Source organism: Monopterus albus, unplaced genomic scaffold, assembly GCF_001952655.1.
Source record: "Monopterus albus unplaced genomic scaffold, M_albus_1.0 scaffold47.1, whole genome shotgun sequence".
Lineage (NCBI taxonomy): Eukaryota > Metazoa > Chordata > Actinopteri > Synbranchiformes > Synbranchidae > Monopterus > Monopterus albus.
This window is the reverse complement of record NW_018127927.1, coordinates 590,982-609,701: the sequence shown is the minus strand read 5'-3', so window position 1 is coordinate 609,701 and position 18,720 is coordinate 590,982. Positions and strand designations below refer to the sequence as shown.

General features: G+C 39.4%; 2 protein-coding genes and 1 long non-coding RNA gene across 9 annotated transcripts in view; 1 reads left to right on the top strand and 2 right to left on the bottom strand.

Moving 5' to 3' along the window:
* Window positions 1-1,088: 1,088 nt before the first annotated feature.
* Window positions 1,089-4,785, bottom strand: timm22 (translocase of inner mitochondrial membrane 22 homolog (yeast)). 2 transcript variants are annotated; one of them, XM_020600594.1, is made up of 5 exons: window positions 4,716-4,785; window positions 4,413-4,671; window positions 3,681-3,877; window positions 2,029-2,101; window positions 1,089-1,946 (listed from the first exon to the last, which is right to left on the bottom strand). In XM_020600594.1, the coding sequence occupies exons 2-5, from the start codon at window positions 4,669-4,671 to the stop codon at window positions 1,870-1,872; spliced, it is 606 nt and encodes a 201-aa protein (XP_020456250.1). In that variant the 5' UTR covers window positions 4,716-4,785; the 3' UTR covers window positions 1,089-1,869. The 2 variants fall into 2 exon arrangements, with proteins under 2 accessions (XP_020456250.1, XP_020456249.1); XM_020600593.1 differs by lacking the exon at window positions 4,716-4,785 and having other exon boundaries at window positions 4,413-4,686.
* Window positions 4,786-6,480: 1,695 nt separating this feature from the next.
* Window positions 6,481-7,803, bottom strand: LOC109960473 (uncharacterized). Its single transcript, XR_002275011.1, has 3 exons — window positions 7,356-7,803; window positions 6,687-6,775; window positions 6,481-6,578 (listed from the first exon to the last, which is right to left on the bottom strand). It is a non-coding gene; the product is annotated as an uncharacterized LOC109960473 (long non-coding RNA).
* Window positions 7,804-7,943: 140 nt separating this feature from the next.
* Window positions 7,944-18,720, top strand: part of specc1 (sperm antigen with calponin homology and coiled-coil domains 1) — an 83,231-nt gene continuing 72,454 nt past the window's right edge. For 3 of the 6 annotated variants that reach the window (XM_020600610.1, XM_020600612.1, XM_020600611.1), the window contains exon 1: window positions 7,945-8,036. The gene's annotated coding sequence lies outside the window, so the exon portion shown is untranslated. Of the gene's footprint in view, window positions 8,037-16,402; window positions 16,530-18,720 lie in introns of those variants that run through there. The other 3 variants (XM_020600608.1, XM_020600606.1, XM_020600607.1) reach the window with 2 other exon arrangements.

The window sequence follows — 18,720 nt, the reverse complement described above, 5'->3', positions numbered from 1 at the left end:
TAAAGTCTAATTCTTGTGTCTGTAAATGTGCCAAGCACATGTATACTTAACCCCTGGTATAGTAAGGATGGTGGGCAGACCTGTTAAAACATGTATATGTAGATTTGTAACTTACACCACCCAAAAAAAAACTCTTCTTCTGATCAAGTCCATTTACTCCCCAAAAATAAATATTACCAGTCAGTTCACAGAGCAGCTGTGGCGCAGGTGCCAAAGAAACAAGATAAAGGGGTTACTACTGTAACTGCTGTACTGGTCAGAGGGGTTCAGTGTCTTACAAAGGACATTTCAACACAAGGAGAAGAGGACCATACCCAGCCAAACTTGGCTCTACCTGCTGAGTCGCCTGTAAGGTGACTGTGCCACCTGGAGTCTTTCAGCCATGACATACTGGTCCTTGAAGAGGTACTGTGATGAGTCTGTCCTGGTCAGAGGTTCCAGGACCTATCAGTATCATGGTAGTCTCAGGTTTAGTGGGAGCAATGGGAGGAGATCAAGGAGCCAGGAAAAGAAAAACAACCCTGGAGTTCCTATAGAAAATGCTTAACAGCTTTTTTGTTCATGATGTAAGAGCAAAAAGGTAAGTGGAGACTATGACGTGCACAGAGAGTTACATATCTACAGGATATATATAGTAACAAAATCTCTACACTATCTTAGATACATTATATCACTTTTTTTAATCATTCAGCATCTGTTTTACCAACATATTCCATACTTTAATTTAACCTAAGCTGTAAAGAGGTTAGTTAACAGTTAATGGTATCAATTTATGTGCCCTCACTCTAGTTTAGTGATGATTACTGTACTACTGTCACTATAATGTAAAAAACCAAAGCATACTAAAGTGTAAAATGCCAAAAAATAAGTTAAGGTTTAATGACAAAACGGTCTTGTGCAAATCAAATGTTAGAAATTTATATCATAGATGATCTCAGCAAGATTTTTTCCAGTGGTTTTGCTCAATAAGCAGATTTGTATTTAGTCAATCTAACTACTAACTATATGTAACAACTGGTACATTTTTAATGGTCTGAGCTTTGTCAAAGCTATTAAATAATGCCATCACCAATGACTTGAGACTAATATGTGATTTTGTTTGTGTTGTACTCATAATTTATAACAACATTGGCCCCAAATTGATCTATAATTTTGTAAAGGCAGAGGGGAGGCTTGGGACTGGAGATCTGGCTGCCTCTCATGGTGGAACCCCAAAAGAGTTTTACTCAGTGAACGCCATGTAAAATGTTTGATAAAGTTATCTACCTGAGAAAAATAATTGCCGACCGGAATAAGGACATATTTACATACAGTACATTAGATAGATTCAAATTATAATGAGTAGTGTAATGAAAAAGCATTCAGTGACTTTGCTGTCATGGATGTAATTAAGAGAAAAAACAGTGAACAAAGAACAGCTTTAATATAAATAATCCTGATGTGGATTAGTTACTGACACATCATACTCATGTTCTACAACAAGAACCGTGTTCATCTGAGTCCAAGTTGGTCGTTACACAGAGCGAAGGAGATTCTCATCTTTATAGCTCCAATACAGAAGCAGACCCAGTCTGCTTGGTTCCTTGATTCTCTGAATGAAGTTGTTTGCTTCAGTCAAACTGTCCACAAGATAAAAGTAATGACACAGGAGGAAAACAAAAGCAGGTCTTTTGTAGCCCACTGTGGTGTCACCACTGGAAACAAAGTGGAACCTGACACTTCCACCAAATACATCACTTCTGCTTTTGCAGCAGTCCTCCATGTGCACGTATAGATTTACATGGCTGGACTTTTCATAGTGCGAGTCTTCACTGGCTCATCTACATGTGCAGCAATTAAGTTCTCATCCATAGAGACACTCCTTATAGTTCATCGCAAATAATATTCTATGGCAGCGGAAAATGCAGCAAAGCCTCCACATCCCAGGACCCCAGCCTTCAGACCAGCTACAAGACAGAACATAGAAACACATTAGAAACAATGTACTTTTAATTTAAAACAGCAAAGTAGATATACCAGGTTATATACCACGGAATCCAATGGCTCCTCCAGTTACACAACCGCTGTACACTGCGTTCTTCCAGTCAGATTTGCCTCTGTGCTGCAAGTGAAAAACAGACACAAGAAAGAAGTTAAAGTTGTTGGGCATTTGTCTGTAGAGGCCAAATACAAAAGAAGTGAAGAAAAAGCCAGGAAATAATGTGGGTTTCCAGTTAAAATTATTAATTAACTTGGTCCTATAAGTGAACTATAATAACTTGGACTATTATTTTGAAGGCCTTATGCAATCAGAAAGAAAGTCACTTTTGGCTTTTCCCGTTTTTAGGGTTCGCCACAGTGAATCGTCACACTGACAACTAGCATGTTGACATTTGGCACATGTTTTATGCCGGATGTCCTTCCTGACACAACCCTGATTCGAACCCGGGCTGCAGCGGCGAGAGCGCTGCACCTTAGCCACTAGCCTACCAGGGACGGCTAAGGCCTTATGCAATCATCACCTGGAAAAATCTAAATCAACAAGTGGTTTTTCCCACCAGAGGACGCTGTCAGACCAAAAAGCACAAGATAACTATTCCGGAGGTTCCCAAAACATCTGATTATTCAACCTAGGATACTGAATGGTATCCTTAAGCAATCCATGCTTGAAGAATCTTTGTAATATCCCTATGCACCTTTACCAGAAAAGCCAAGACAAATGTTTGACCAAACTGTGAAACACTGCAGCAGAACAGTGCAGGTGCATTTTGAAATGTTTTAACTAATCATCTTGTAATGAATGTCACTTCAGTTCTACTTTCTGAGGATGAATCCTCCTATGCAGTAAAAGACAACTATATGCAACACTGTAAAGGGTTTTGCCACAAACTCAACTGACTGGCTTCTCTGCTGTATGATGTCACAGGAGTCTCTTCAGACCTTATAACTGCATGAGCTTCTAACTTCTAACTGAAGCCGTGTGTGACCTCTGCTATTTTCACCCTCAACAGACCACACCAGATGGTGACATCATCCAGCAAAAGCGCTGCATTGACCAATTATGTACAGGGGGACAATTGGACATGGACGCCAACAGGAAGAATGCTTTTGTTTACCTTGTTAGCATGAGCACTCACTGCTATTCACTGTCAAATCTGAGCAGTAACTGATGCACCATAACGACACATCATGCGTTTTCATTAGTACTGGATGTTAAACTGTGTTTTTTTATCTCTCAATGCGACACACTGGTGGTAGAATTGGTGCCAAACTAGAGTAGGCTATGTTAGCAGCATGGCTAGGCAAAATACAACGGAAACTCACAGGGTGGAAACATGAATGATGCTCTTCATAGCGACCTGTCACAACGTGGCCGTTATCACACCTACAACACTCCCCCTGCAACCCTGTGCATTAAGTCACAGCAGGGAGTTGTGTTTTTGCCGGACTAATGTGAACGCATCATATCACTCTGTCACACTGGCTGCTGCATGCTGCTCTGGTTCTGTTATATACTGATAATCCAAGAGAGCTTTTGCCTCAACATGAAATATCGTCACATTTTAATATCGCGAGATGTCATGGCATGAGATCTTATCACACACCTAGTAAAGTGTTTACTTTTTTAAATCTCTAAATCTCACTGTGTAACACAATCATACTGTTTTCTTTGCATTTCGAGATGTGTTTGCATGACCTACTGATTCTATGATGCACTCTGTACAGGAGAACATGGCGCCCACAATGGCAAAGTTTTTGGCATAGGACATCCCCCTTTGGCCCATGTCTTTGAGGACTTCCCGTGCTGTTGGAGTTCTCAGAGGGTCTTTAGGGTCAAAGCCGACATTGGTATCAATGCCAGCTGTGAAGATACCAAAAGCTCCTCCAAGGACAAACCCTGTGGAAGGCAAAAACACAAATATGAGTGACTTACAAGTTAGTTTAAATAATGTACAGATTGGCGGAAAGCAAGATGCATGCTGCTTTTCCTCTTTACTCATTAATGATTTGGTCAATTAAATACTGAAAATAATCATTACAAAACAGTTCTTTCTAAATACCAATCCAGAATCATAAAATAATCTGTTTACTATCACATATGACAAAGACAAACAGCAGATGCTTATTAATGATTTGGAATCAGATGATGCTCGACATTTTGCTTAAAAATGAAGAATCATTGTTTGCTGGCCAACAAATCATTTCAGGTCTATATTATAGAAAACACACACACAAAACCTCATACAATGATCCCAATCCCAGCGTCCTCTTCAAATCCCCATGCACATTCACAGTGGAGCTCGGAGATCTGACACCAGAGAGCTGTACACTAAAACCTCGTTATAAGATCTGGTTTGAAACTCACCTGGAGCTGCATGGGCAGACATAGACACAAGATACTGAGCAATTATGATAACAGTGTTAGTGCTTACCCCCCACGCACGCTAGAACAGACTTGAAGGCGCAGCTCTCCATTCCCCTCTCTATCATTTTCTGCTCGTTGCTTTTAGGCGGCACCGGCAGTCCCCCCAGTACTGCGGGATTCGGGTCTTTTATGGGCCTCTTGTCCCCGATCAGATGGTCCAGAATCACACTGTACTGAATCGTTGGGTTATCCGCACTCGAACCAGGCGAAGCTGGACCTTGTGAGTCGGAGACAGCAGCATTTGAAGCACTCGTAGTGGCAGCCATGTTTGTCAATGACAGTGCTTTGAAGCGCTCGTAGTGCCAGCCATGTTTGTCAATGACAGTGCTTTCGGTAAATGTACGAACGAGAACGAGCTGCTGCAGATTCGTCACATTTTTTATGTCTGACAGCGGACTAATATGAACATGATTAAAAGAGAAGAGAAAAGCCTCTTTCTTAAAAAAATAAATAATTTTAAAAAGCATTTTTCCTTCCATCTTTTATAAGAGCCGTTCGTGTCAGCATATTCGACACAAAGTCAACCTGTAATGTGTTTCATCAGCAGCCCTGCAGTAAATGCTATCTTGATGGAGGATATATAATACTTTTGTATCACTGTTATGGTAATTTTTGAGGCTGTAGAGTAGGGGTGTCAAACTCAATCGCGCAGGGGGCCAAAACTCAAAGCACACTTTAGGTCACGGGCCGAACAGGATAAAAATTAACTGAACAGACTAAAACTTTTGAAAATAAAGATGAATCGAAATAGACCGCATACACTATTATTACAAAATAAATAAACTTGAACTTAAAATCAGCAACCCTATTTCTGCTAAGCCTTATGTGATATCGCCAGATATCTCCACAAAGATGCCAGAAGCATTTGGTCTCATTCACAGGCTTTATTTTCCAACTGGTGCCAACGTACACTCAACAGCATCGAGCCAGCCACGAACCCCGCTTGCCTCTGCCCCGGTATCCTCCTTTTTGGCACATGCTTTCACAGCAGCTTCACTGTGATTTCACTTTGGTGAAAACGTCTGCTGTGATGTCAGATTCCTCTTCAACTCCTCTACCTTCTGTAGCTTCTGCTCTTCATTCACGTTTTTCAGCTTGTCCTGATGTTTTGTCTCGTAGTGCCGTCTTAGGTTATATTCCTTAATTACAGCCACATTAGCTCCACAAATAAGACACACAGGTTTACCGACAATGTCAGTAAACATATACTCAGGCTCCCTCCGGTTTAGAAAGGCTCTGTTTTCAGAATCAACTTTCCTCTTGGCCATTGTTATGGGCTAGCTTTGACTTGAAATTAGGGTTGTATACATCAACAGACGCTTGATTGATCTGACGTAATTGATGCGGGAATGATCGCAGGTATGTGGCATCATTCGGTAAGGCAGCTGTTGCGCTGCATTATGGGATTTGTAGTTTGTGTCTTATCGGCGCTTCATATCGGGCCATTAAAAAAAGATATATAAAATGATTTCGCGGGCCGGATGTAACTGTACGCCGGGCCGGATGTGGCCCGCGGGCCTTGAGTTTGACACATGTGATGTAGAGTGTGCGAATGTTAAATGTAATATGTAAAATCTTATATTAAAAACTCATCCTATTTATTTTTGCTGTTTGGTGAGGTGCTGAGTCCTATAGGCCTATTTAGCCTAAGTAGCCTAAAGCAAATGGCACCATATTTTTTAAACGCATGTAGTCCCAGAGTTGGCAACTAATGTAAATGGAAAGTAGCTGAAGCTGCTGGAAAAGTAGCTCGATGGCGTCATGCGCTAATTTCCATATCAGTGCCGTCTTTTTGTAATCCTGCTAGCACCAGTTGTTCAGGTGTTATATAAATATTAGAACATTCACGGCAGATGGTACCCGAGAACTATTCACAAAAACGCATCTCAACAGTAAAATTAACAAACTAAATTCAAACCAAGTAGCCACTTTTTAAAATAATTTTTCTCACTTTATAACATAAAAGATATAGAAGCACAATGCATTCACAAAAGCTAAAAAGAAAAGAGGGAGACACCTTATTTCAAGGGTCTCATTTTACAATTTATTAATTCAATTTATCAGTTAATGCCGTTTTGCTGTTCTTTTGACTTTTAATGTGTGGTCAATAAATTTGTAAACTGGTCCCACATCATGGCAGTAGTCAGATGGTTAGCAACTGAAACTCGTCCACCTGTATGATATGAGAAGCAAAAGCAAAGACATAGATACACTATACATTTTCATGGCGCCCATGTTGGACAAAGAGACAAAAGAACTTGTGAGACTTTTCAGTGCTCACCTTGTGTCTGGAAGTTCTACAACTGTAAACCAGCAGTGAGAAACCAAACTCCTCCCCCTGTTGCACAACTGGGGCTAGATCCAAGGCTTCTGCAAAAAAAAGGTTTGTATAATGCAAATTTCTGTTAAATATTAATGTTTGTCCATTTATGATAACTAAATCTTTAGCATATGTTGCCAAACTAGCAGAATTTTTAATATTTTCCTAAAAAGGTTAACAGGTCAATAATGCCATGTAGCATAAGAAATTATTCATACATACTGTATATACTCAGAAACACAATACATCTGATTGCCATGTGAAACAGGGTCCAAATATTCCTTGTTCCATTTGATAGGTTTTAGAGTTTATACACAGCAAATCTCCAGTTCTTCAATAGGCCAAGGCCTCTTTTTGAATAACAGTGTCAGAAAAGCTCTTGGGCATCTTTTTATTAAATTCCCCAAATCCAACAGTTCTTGGGATACTGTGAGCTTGTCTATCTACTGTGGCCATGTCAGACAGAGAGAGACAAACACAGTGAGTGTGTTTTCTGCCTTAACGGCATTGTAACTGCTTTACTGTGGCTGTTGGGATGCCACATGAGCTAAACACAAACCAGCATACCTGACATTAGGACAACAGCAAAGGCATAATTAACATTACTAGCCTGACTAAATTATCACTCACCCTTCTGAATCAGTTTTCAGTGTCCTTAGGAATCTGGACATGGTCAATCTGAAGTCTTCTTTACAGGAGGGCAGTTTTTCATCTTAACCCCAGAGTTGTGAATTTCAGTCCAGCCATGCAGCCACGTCATGACAGACATTGCTTGTTGTAGTGTCTTGTCACACACTTGTAGTAGACAGTGACACATTATCATGTGTTGAAGGATTAGAGAGGATTGTCTAGATAAAATTTACATTCACAAATAAATGTACAGTACTTTATCAATTTTTCAGACTCATCCCAGATGTGGATTCAAGACAGTGCCGCCACATGAGGGTAGTCAGATGGTTAGAGACTAGCTGGGGCTGGATCCAAGGCTTGTTGCATGCAAACCATGTTTGGATTATGCCAGTTTCTATTCAAGAATATCCAGTTATTTAAAACAACAACAAAAAAGCCTCCAAGTATCTACAATATACAGTATATATTGTAGATACTTGGAGGAAATGGGTCTGTGTACTTTCCTCCAACGTTTTTAATAGAAAGACTACATTTCCCAAAATCGCCTCGCGTACTGCGCCAAACATTTTGCGTACGCTCCACCTATCAGTTGCAGCAGCAGCCGGCGGAGAGTCGTGTGAGTGTGGCGGCAGCAGCATCATCACGGTCCAACAACAGCAGCATCGTCGCAGTACTGAACAGGTGAGTTGAAGCTAGTGGCTATTGATATTCTTTTGTTTTGATAGCGTTCGTCATTTCATCTTCCTTTTGCTAATTTGTTGGGTTTAAAATGTATAAACCAGTGAAAATGAGAAAAGGTGTCTGAGAGTCGCGCGGGATCAGTTGGTTTGACCAGTTGTGAGAACAGCCAACCTGAGTGATGACAGTTGGCTTTACACGTCGCTCTTCCTTTAATTTAACGAATAGTGTTGAGCCCTTATGAAGTAGACGTGTGTTTCCTGATACGTCTGTCATAAATCAGCCAAAGGACACGTTGTTTTCACAGTGGGTGATGTGTCACTGTATGACAGAAAGTCGAGTAACCTATCACGGGCGTAACCTTATACACGTTATTATTTTGCACGTTTAACAAGTAGTACATGGCTCAGATATTAATTCTAAATGGGTCCGTTTATTCGCTAATGATGAGTCGTGTGGTCAGCTGGATTCTTGCTCCTTTTCTCTTCATAAAAACCTTTTTATTGGCTTACTGGTTATTGTATTCTGGTTGTAAGTAAAAGGCTTAACACAGTGATTGTGTTATACGTTTCTGGTAGTGTGTTGATAGTTTTCATGTTTGGAGAGACATCAAGTTCAGATCTTTATTGTCCCTCCAGAGGAAATTTATTATAGCGGACAAAAACATGGAACACAACAAATAAGAGGGAACATTGATAACAACAATAACGGCAAAAATAACCCATATGTAAATGTTAGTTTCAAAATAAGTATTCAATATAATGTTTGGTAAAATGCTGCAAGCAGCCAGCATACAGAGGACAATCCAGGTTGAGCATGATAATAATAAAAAAACCACTAAAATGCTGCTGAGCAGTACAGATGAGTCTCATTAAGTGCATCAATTGGGCAAAGAACTGGTGTTTTCCAAGATCAGTGAAAATACAGCATCCTAAATTCAGTCAACGCTGTGGCCAGCATTTAAAAATGGGCCAGTGAAGTCATGCACCACCCTTTGAAATTTTTCACAAGAAACACTAAAGCAAGTCTTAGTTTAATTTATTTTGATTTTAAGATTTTATTCACTATTTTAATTGTCCTTTAAATCTTATTTCCCAGCATCAAGAAGCTGCTACTGAACCTTGTCTGCACTGCCTGTAATAAATATCTAGTGAAAAAATGCTGTGGTCTTTATTTATTCATTATTTTGTTGGCCTTCAGACATTATATAGGCCTATATTTTAATCTAAAATATCTTCATTATAAAATATAAAGCTGGGCATTTGAATCCAATTTCAGTGTAGAGTAGGTGCGTTCCAGCACCTGCTTCTTATATAAGATTCTCATATTTTCCTCACCCATAGAAACCTGGGAATGTACTGCCAGATCAAGTTATAAATGAATTGACCAAATTGGATCTACTGCTAAGTTTTCTCTGTATTTTCTGTAAATTTCACATTTTGCTGCCAATGGCAAGTTGCCTTTGGAACCACTTCAGTACACTTTGAGCGTTTTGATCAGCCAGCCATTTGTTCCTCATTAGATCAGTGGCGTCAAAAAAGGCTATGTTGTGTTTAGTGTGGTTATCTACAAAGGGTTGTTGTTTATGTCTTCAGTAGGTCCATAAATGCTTCATCATGGCAGCCTATCCTGACTAAGCTACTGCTGTAATTCTATTTTTGCCACATAACATTATCAGATTGTTTCGCAAACATCAGATCGCTCTAAAGTAACGATACTTGAATTATAACCTTCTGCTGTTTTGTCATGGCCTGCTGTGCAGCATAATTGGGCATTTCATTAATGACAAAATGGAAAGTGAAGTTGTAACATAACCTAATTGCAGAGCTTACATTACTGTCTTGTGTTTACAGAGACCAGCCTTGCAGTGGTACACGTATGAGTCCTATGGGAGAAACCAAATGGGCAACAAAAGACAGCTTTCAATTATGTCTGTTCCTTTTGATTTCCAGAAAGAAAGAGAGGTCAACTATGATGTAGTCAATGTGGATGTTGTCTGTCACTAATTACAGTCTTTGTTTTTCTCATGGTAAACCATCCAAGAAGGGAAAATACTGTGGCCTCTGTGTTCATGATAGACAGTGTATGAAACAAAAGACACCAAGTGAAGCTGATCTTGTGTCAGTTAGACTGCAGCACCAAGTAAAGTGGATACATTCTGTTTATACAACCTTTGTGTTTGTCATGGTTGGGTGCATCACCCTCACCTGCACACATGCTCTGTATGCCCTTGTAGAGCCTGGAGCACTGAATCTCCCATTATTTTTATTTTTTTAATAGCTGCTCTCATCCTCTGTTCAACTTGTTATCCAGGCAGGTCCTGTCATTGGCTTCCTATTAATAGCTGGGGGTTACATAGAGAGTACCCAGTGGTGGTACACTGGTGGTATGGCTTGCTTTGTTAAACAGAAAATGATACCTGGTGATCTCTTTAAGAATAGTTTAAATTAGTGTTGCACTGATATCACTTTTTTCAGACCAAGTACTCGCTGATACAAAGTACCAATACTTAATAACAATTCAGTGTTTCTACTACAACAATTGTAATGACCATAAAAAACTTGAGACAGTTTTTATTTTCATGAGATCTACCTTCTGATTGTGATTAAATAAAATATAACAGCAGGTTATGCAAGTTTGAAGACTGATAAACACAGCACTGCCATGCTATTAAAAAGAACGTAACTGACTGAAGGTCTGTACCCAACTGTGTAACATACAGTGGTTACACAGTGGTTTTTAGCTTTTGTAGAAGTGCAGCCCTCTTTTAGGACAAAATTATTTTCCAACCCCCACCCACAGCAGCAAGTTTAATTTAACAAGGGTTAGTGTTCTTTCTTTAAACTGGCTGCTGTATGGAGGCATCCTGATAAAATGCCCGAACCACATCAACTGGTTCCTTTTGATGTCCGAATGCCACACTCTATTACTCCCTGTGAAGGAAACTAATGTAGGGCTACTTATATTCCTGATCTTATTCTTTCGGTCACTATCCACAGCTCATGGAGTGTAGACTGGTAAATTGAGAGCTTTGCTTTTTGGATCAGCTCCTTTTTCATCATGACGGTCTGGTACAACATATGCATTACTACTACCCTTATCTGCCTGTCAGTCTTTATTTTTGTCATCATCATTTATGTTAAAATATTCATGAACCACTGAAATTTATTCTCCACTAGCATCTCAGCCAGCATGAGGTTAATGTAATGTTGTTAAGTGGTATTGGTGCGTAGTATCGGACAACTTTTACGAGTACAAGTACTAGAGGGTAGTATCAGACCCAATATCTGATACTGGTATTGGTGTTGGTGCATCCTTAATTTAAATTGCTGTAAATGTGTGATGTTCTAAAGGGAATTCAGGGTTATCTCTCTGTGTTGTTGCATACTCTGAGGAATACACCAGTCTGGCATAACATTATGACCACCTGTACATCTGTATGCACTTCAATATAACACTTCTGCCTTTGCACATTTGTTTTTATGAAGCTCAAAATGTTTCAGTTTTTGGTGAGATTGTCATAAATGTACTCATTCTATTATATGTTCATTATTGAGGTTATAGTTAAAGGTGGTGTTGTACTAGACTACATTGTATTCAGAGGTGTCTGTATATTTTTGTCCTGCCCATTGACATACATGAGAAGGTGAGAATATTAGGAAACCCTGCTGTGAACGGTGACCCTCTTGTTTATGTCAAGAAAGGCTCTCACATTCTTTAAAATGAGGAAATACCTGTATAGTTAGAAACATATTTCTCTGCCTTTCCCACTCATGCACATTCACGGAAAGCAGTCAGTGAGAGTGGAGAAGAAAGAGTTATCCTCTTCAGGAGGCGAGGACTGATTCCAGTTGGAGTGGCACATCCTTTACTGCAATGGAAGAGGCTTTAATTGAGGAGATAAGAGGAGATGGGCTGATTAGAGCAGGACTGAGAACTGGTGTGGCATTCAGTCAGTTGAATAAATGAAAGTACTGCTGCTTCTGACAGAATATGAAGCTACTCAGTTTGCTGTCAGTAGGTTTCAGCTAATTTAGCTTGATATTTGAACTCAGTACTTCTAACCTGCACAGGCACAGATGTCCCCCAGCCTACACAGGATTGTCAGGCTACCTTCCCTCTTTTTATTTTTCATCTGAAGTGTGCATCATCTACCAAAAGGGCATTAGTGAAAAATGCATTGCACAGGCACACAAGTGTTTCCTGTCTGAAAGGTGTACATTAACTGTGAAGCTCTAAGCATCATTTTCCTCTGGCTATGTTTTAGCTCAGGGACATCCAGGAAACAGACTGCATACTTGACAAACATCACAGTCTAACTTGCTGGCTCCAAGGAATGTTAATGTCTCTGTCAACATGATGGTCAGGCTTCCTTTTGCCTCCTCTGTAGCCTGCGAGCAATACCAATATAGAAATTCAATGAACAATCCAATAATAAAACAAGATATCATTGAGTTATCCCATCCAGTTTAACAGGACAAACAAGTTTTCAAGTGTTTGCCTGTGCATGGGGAGTGTCATTAAAATGTTTGCTTAGTTGATGAACAATATCTGGCCCACTGTAATCTCTTTCAGTCTCCCATACAGGTTAAACTGAACACACCCACAGTGGACAGCACATAGCTGTTCAGCAGTCTCTGCACTGTTGCAAACCAAAAAGATGCAGAGTAGGGAATGCTCCTTTTGCGTTGGACAATACTTCTACTCAATGGCACTAATACTATGATGTTCCACTGTGGAAAAACACTGATCTCTGCTTAGTGGTTCTCTTTTTATTCCACCTGTTCTCATGGATGCTATGCTAGTGTTTCTATGGAGTCCACCCACTCACTGTAGTTGTAGGCAGACAGAAAAGCAGCTGAAGTTTCTGCAACATGGCTCTGGCTGACTGTTTATCAGGCAAGAACTTTGACACTGTCAGAGCAGGAAGTTGGGCCCTCGAGGGAGCCCAGCTCTGAGAAAGATGAAGCAGATGAAATATACTTTGAGACTATATCTCAGCCCCTACTTCTGTATCCCTGGTGAATCCACACAGGGCTTTTGGGAGGCAATGGATAGCTGTGACTCAGTTTAATACATCAGTAATTCCACATTTGAATGGGCCCACAAAAATCAAGATGTTTATGGTTTCTATTTGTTTATGATCTTTAAAGTGATAAGTAACATAACAGTAAACTTATAGTTTCAGAAACCAGTTTAGTTGGTCAGTTGTATAAAAGTTAGTAATTGAGAAATAAATCATTTTCAAAGTTAAATTTAAGCACACATCATGATGAAAATAATTGTGAAGTGGTTGTGTATTTTGTGTACAGTAGCAGAGTTCTTTGAAGCTACATACAATAACAGTCTTCTTTCAGACAAATGGGGAATTTAACTTCCTAGCCCCTCCTTTCAGACATGAGCCATCAAAATGAATCAGCCAAGACCAGTGAGTTATTATCATGAACATTTGGGAGGCCCCTGCTGTGTGGGTGTATGTGCAGACATGTTACTGATCTATATCTCTATAAAAGGAAATCAACTCAGCACTTTCCACTCTAGCTCTGCTTTCTTCTCATTTCATATTGAGCTAAAAGATGCTGATTTAGGCAATTGCTCTCATCTTTAGCCTATTTCCACTTCAGATGCTGAGAAGTAGTTTTTTCTGTGTTTTGGTTGAAAAATTATATTATCATGCAAAAAGGCTGGTTAGGGTTCTGGATTTACACTCAGTATCAGTGCTAGTGAATGCTCACTGAGCAAATGACTCAAGTCAGCATCATACAAAGGCAGTTAGCATGATAGTCAGTAGTCTCAAACACAATATATACAAACACCAAGAGCCACCAAACTATTGCAGCCTGGCTATAGGTTCAGGTTCTCTATTACCAGCAGTGCAGCCTGTTAATGTTTGTACAGCTGTAGGCATTCTAATGTGTTTGGCATGTTGGCCTTGCTTCTGTTCAGCTCTCTCAAACTGCTACTAACTGCAGAAAATGTCACATGTTTGCAGCCTTGTTTTGTGTGAAACTAGGCTGTAACTCCTTTGATGCAGATTTTGGGAAGGAATTCTGTGTCTGGATGCGTACTAGTTTCAGATCCCCCCAGACTAACCGGGAACCCAGAAGGAGACCGGAGAGCATGGGATAGCAACTAATCGCACACTCTCCTATTTCAGTTTAGCTGAGATAGTGATAGTGAGTTTGCACACGTCACTTCCCTAGACCCAGGTGCCATACAGATGCTTCAGAGCTGCAGACGTGGTCAGGCAGTTTATACATTATATGTATATGTATATGTATGTATGTATGTGTGTGTGTGTGTGTTTGTGTGTGTGTGTGTGTGTGTGTGTGTGTGTGTGTGTGTGTGTGTGTGTGTGTATGTATATATATACAGTATACGTATACATACACACACATAAAAGTTGCTATCCAGCTGTGTTTCATTTAATTATAGTTACTATATATAAGGTTTGGGTATAAATTGCACAACAGTTTATTTGTTTCTCATATCACTGCTAAGTCCTTAAAAATAATAGGAGGCGACTCAGTGTTCCACAGTCAATATTAAATTATCTAAATTTAATTCATGCCCAGAAATGAAGCCTGGGATTGAATCTTTACATCTTATTCTAATATGTTGGAACAGTTTTCTCAACATTTGGTGTATAATGAAAGTAGGCTCTACTCACAGTGGTCATGGAAAATTATATTTAGCCACATACTCAGCTGAATTACCATTATGCACATTTTATATTTGCTTTCACATCATGTTATGTCTGTGTGGAGAGTCTTGCTCAGTACTCTTTCCTATGGACAGGAGGAGGGAAAAGCAAGGGAACAAGCTTTATGTTTCATCATTATTTAGTAATGCTTGGCCTGTTTTGTACTCCAGGGGTCTGCTGTTTTCTGTTTGCTAATTCATCCTTTCTTTAAGTGTTCAGGTTTAATATATGGTCTTAGTCATATGGAAGCTTATTCCTGTTGGGTTTTTTTTTTTTTTTTTTTTTTTTTTTTTGTAAGTTGGTTATTTTTGGGGCTTAGAAACTATCACTATCATTATAATTACTGGTCTCTCACAGTGGTACTTGTGAATAAATGTAGTGGGAGTGAGTGACACACACTTATTTTACATGCTGTCAATAATGCCTGTAACATCAGGACATGTGTAGGGTATTTTTTATTTATCATTGCTCAGGTTATTTTTTGGGCTGATTATTGTGCGGTGATTTAAGTGTCAGATCAGTGATTCTCAAGGACCAGCTGGAGCACATTTCCTGAGCACAATGCTGGTCACTGTGTAGAAAGTTGGTATGGGAGGGTGCTAAACCGAATGAGCTAAGCTCAAAGTCAGTGTGTGCACTGCATGCACTCACTCCAATTTCCTCAGTTTAGGACTTGCCACAAACTGTAGCCTGTTTCATTGTGACCCAGAGTGCTGTACACTCTGTACCCACATGCTCTATGTCCTTGATCCCACAGCATACGGCATGTATGCTGTGGGATCCAAATTGGACTGTTATTGGAGAGTATAAAATGTGTGGTGTAGAAGATAATTATGTAAGAATGTTAACACTGTTATAATCTTTTTTTAGTATAATACTTGTGTGGGTAGAAGTGAATCATTTACTGCATGCAAACCAATGATGGTAAGATGATGTCATGGGGTAGGACTGGATAAGTCTGACTTCTTCCTACTCCATTCAAGCATGTACTAGGTATAAGCACATTGATATTGGATTATGTGTAAAATTATGTGTGTTGCCATATCAACTGTTTTTACATGCTTGAAAGAATAAATCAAATCAAATTAAATCAGAGCCCTTCACAAATGGTCCACCCTCACATTAAGAAGCGTGTCTGAGACAAAGACTGGCTTTGTCAGTGCTGGTAGTTACTGGTTGTGCCCAAACAGCCTACAGGTCATCTGGAAGTAAAGGACTGACAACAATGTCATAAATCAATCTTTAACTTTAAGAATTTACTTCAGTGAGTCATAGTGCAGAGAAATGTCTCGGAGACACGAGTATTTGCTTTACACAGTAAATCAAAATGTGAACCATTGTCCCATGAACAAAGTGCATGAACCTGCCTTTCAAACAGTAATGTTTTATGCTGCGGTTCATGGCCATCTAGTCTCAGTGCCACATGTTAGAAATCTGTCCTCCTCTTCCTCCTCCTCTTTGGCCATTCTCCCTTTGTCACTGTCCGATCTTCACAAATAAGGAAAAGTTTGGAAAAACTGTGAGAGAAGAAAAACGTGCCCACGGCTGACATTCTGTCGCTCTGCTTCTCTTTGTATGAGAAAGTGAAACTAGCAACAGCACTCTGCACAGTGGTTGGCAGACTGTAGTACTTCCTCATCCCAACTGCTGTACTGAGTCAGACAGCAGTTGCTCCTGACCCTTTGTTATTGTCGTCAGAATCTTTTGGAGCTCAGCAAAGGACAAGTATTTTGGGCAGTTGCATTTCAGAGCGCTCGGGTAGAGGGTAGGCTCAACAACAGCGTCAGTACCAAGTACGTGAGTGAACTGCATCACTGTTTTGCTTTTTTTTTTTGGATGATACCAGTCTGTCATCACCCGGTTTCTCATTACTCATGACCTTAAGCATTTGGATGATATTGAGATGTTGTTGTACAGCCTTTGAGGGGCAGTGGAATTTATTTTGTCGATATGACCAGCAACTGTCAGTTTGGACTAGAAAAGTCTGAAATAGGAAAAAGTGAAGTCATTTGATTTTATAATGAGTTAAGAAGAAACCAGCTAAGAACATCTGCATCCAGTATTTCTGCCAGGTTTCCCACTTTTCTGTCAACTGCTGAAAGTACACTTCTGAAAGGGAAATGTAACCTGGATTAAATTCTGCAACCTGTTAAGTAGCTAACCACAGTAAACTGTATTTAGGCTTGTGATATGCTTCCAGTATGTTCTGTTAAGGTTTATGTTACTCTTTTAAAAGTTAGCCTGCTAACAACTGAGCCAGACAGGAGCACATTTTCTGAAGAGAACAACATTTACATATACAATACATATGCTTTTTTTCCCAAACATAGTGATTACAGTCAAAGTATATGAAATGTGTAGGTCTATTAGTTGAATCACTTGCATTGCTGTTGTTGGTGGTCTGTTATACGTTGTCTTGAATCTGTGATGAAACCAATGGTTTATTGCCCCTGATATGATGGTTAAGAAATACCTCAATTTGAAATCACCACCACAGGAAGGCAGCGGGCTTTGCAGCCACCTCTTTGCAGGACCGCAATTTCCTCTGTGATCAGTTGTTGTTTTTAACCTTGTTAAATTGCATTAATAGGATGTTTGTACACAGAGTTGCTAGTGAAGAAAACATTGTACTCCTGTCTTCTCTATATTCTACACAAGTGTACTGTAGTGCACATGGCCTGTCCTGCACAACAAGCACTTTTAGGTCAAAGAATGGTTAGGACTTGTTAGCTTGGATTTCCCTCCATGTCGAAGGCACTTTGTGGTTGTGGCAGGTTGAACTAGCAGGTTACATGGTCATGCAGTCACTGTGCCCATTGAAGGTATTCTATGAAATGGTTATACAGTAATAGTGAGTTTATAGAGAGTATTATTAAGAGTATTAAGAATATTGTCTGTCCTATTTTGTCGGCGCAATAGTTCTATTGCAAGTTGCACCTTAAAATGATTTTACATTTGGATTTTTTCAGTAAAAATATAAGGCTATTTCATAGAGCTAAAATATATTAATTAAAATACCGTACTTTCCTATATCTTTTCCTAGTGTACTGTATGCAATGGTTCAATTGTAGCTAAATGAATAATAATTGAGGTATGTTGTAATGTCTTGTTGACATGTAAGATTTGTTGACATTGTATATATTGATTTGATTTAGTGAGCTGTATACAGTACATATGTTGATCTTTATGAGATGTAAGCATGTTGTTTTCTTTCTCAGATTTGTTTCAGATCAGCTGATATGCAAGAGATTGTTTAATCCAGATCCAAACTGTGGTAAAGACTGTTATCACATGGTCTTGACTCTTCCTGTTTTCTCCTCATCTCATTTTAACAGTCCAGTCCAGCAGCAACCACTTCCTTGTCCCAATTTCAGCCTTTACATTTGTCTTTCTGTTTCATGAAGCAATATAATTAAGGCAGATGGCAACCCACTACTTACAGCTGTCGTGATTACAAATTATGCTTTTCTAATTTGGTATGTTTAGAGCAAATTCCATATTTAGTTTTTTACTGGCCTTGTTTAAGCCACAGTGTCATCATCCTAAATGTTCTGTCCAAATGTGCAAGCTGTGGTGTAATAAAAGACAGTAAATGTCTGCCATCTTTGTTAGTTGAGATGCTTTTACAGGAACACAGATCACACTGTCTGAATTCTAGGCTAGTTCAAGTTTAAAATTCAACCCTGCTGTCTGTCTCTAGAAGACATTTGGCTTTTGTAAATAGGTCATTATAAAGTAAGTAGGCCAGTTCTGGCTCCTGAGAATCGGCTCTCTGAACAGAAACAGAAAGGTCACATTTAGTTCAAAGTGTTTTATTTGTCATATGCACAGTTAGGAAACTTGTTTCCTTGTACAAATTCTTACTTTGCCGTCCACATGAATGCCACAAAATACTAATGAAATATTAAGTAGATAAATAAGTAACACAAAATCTAAGACACTTTAAGCAGCAAATGCAGCAATATAATAAAAATATATAAGAAT

Coding starts and splice junctions, on each gene's coding strand:
- timm22 (XM_020600594.1), bottom strand. CDS start 4,671: ATGGCTGCCACTACGAGTGCTTCAAATGCTGCTGTCTCCGACTCACAA. Junction 3,878..4,412: donor TGTTCTAGCGTGCGTGGGGG/GTAAGCACTAAC, acceptor TGCCTTCCACAG/GGTTTGTCCTTGGAGGAGCT. Junction 2,102..3,680: donor CAGAGTGCATCATAGAATCA/GTAGGTCATGCA, acceptor TTTCACTTGCAG/CACAGAGGCAAATCTGACTG.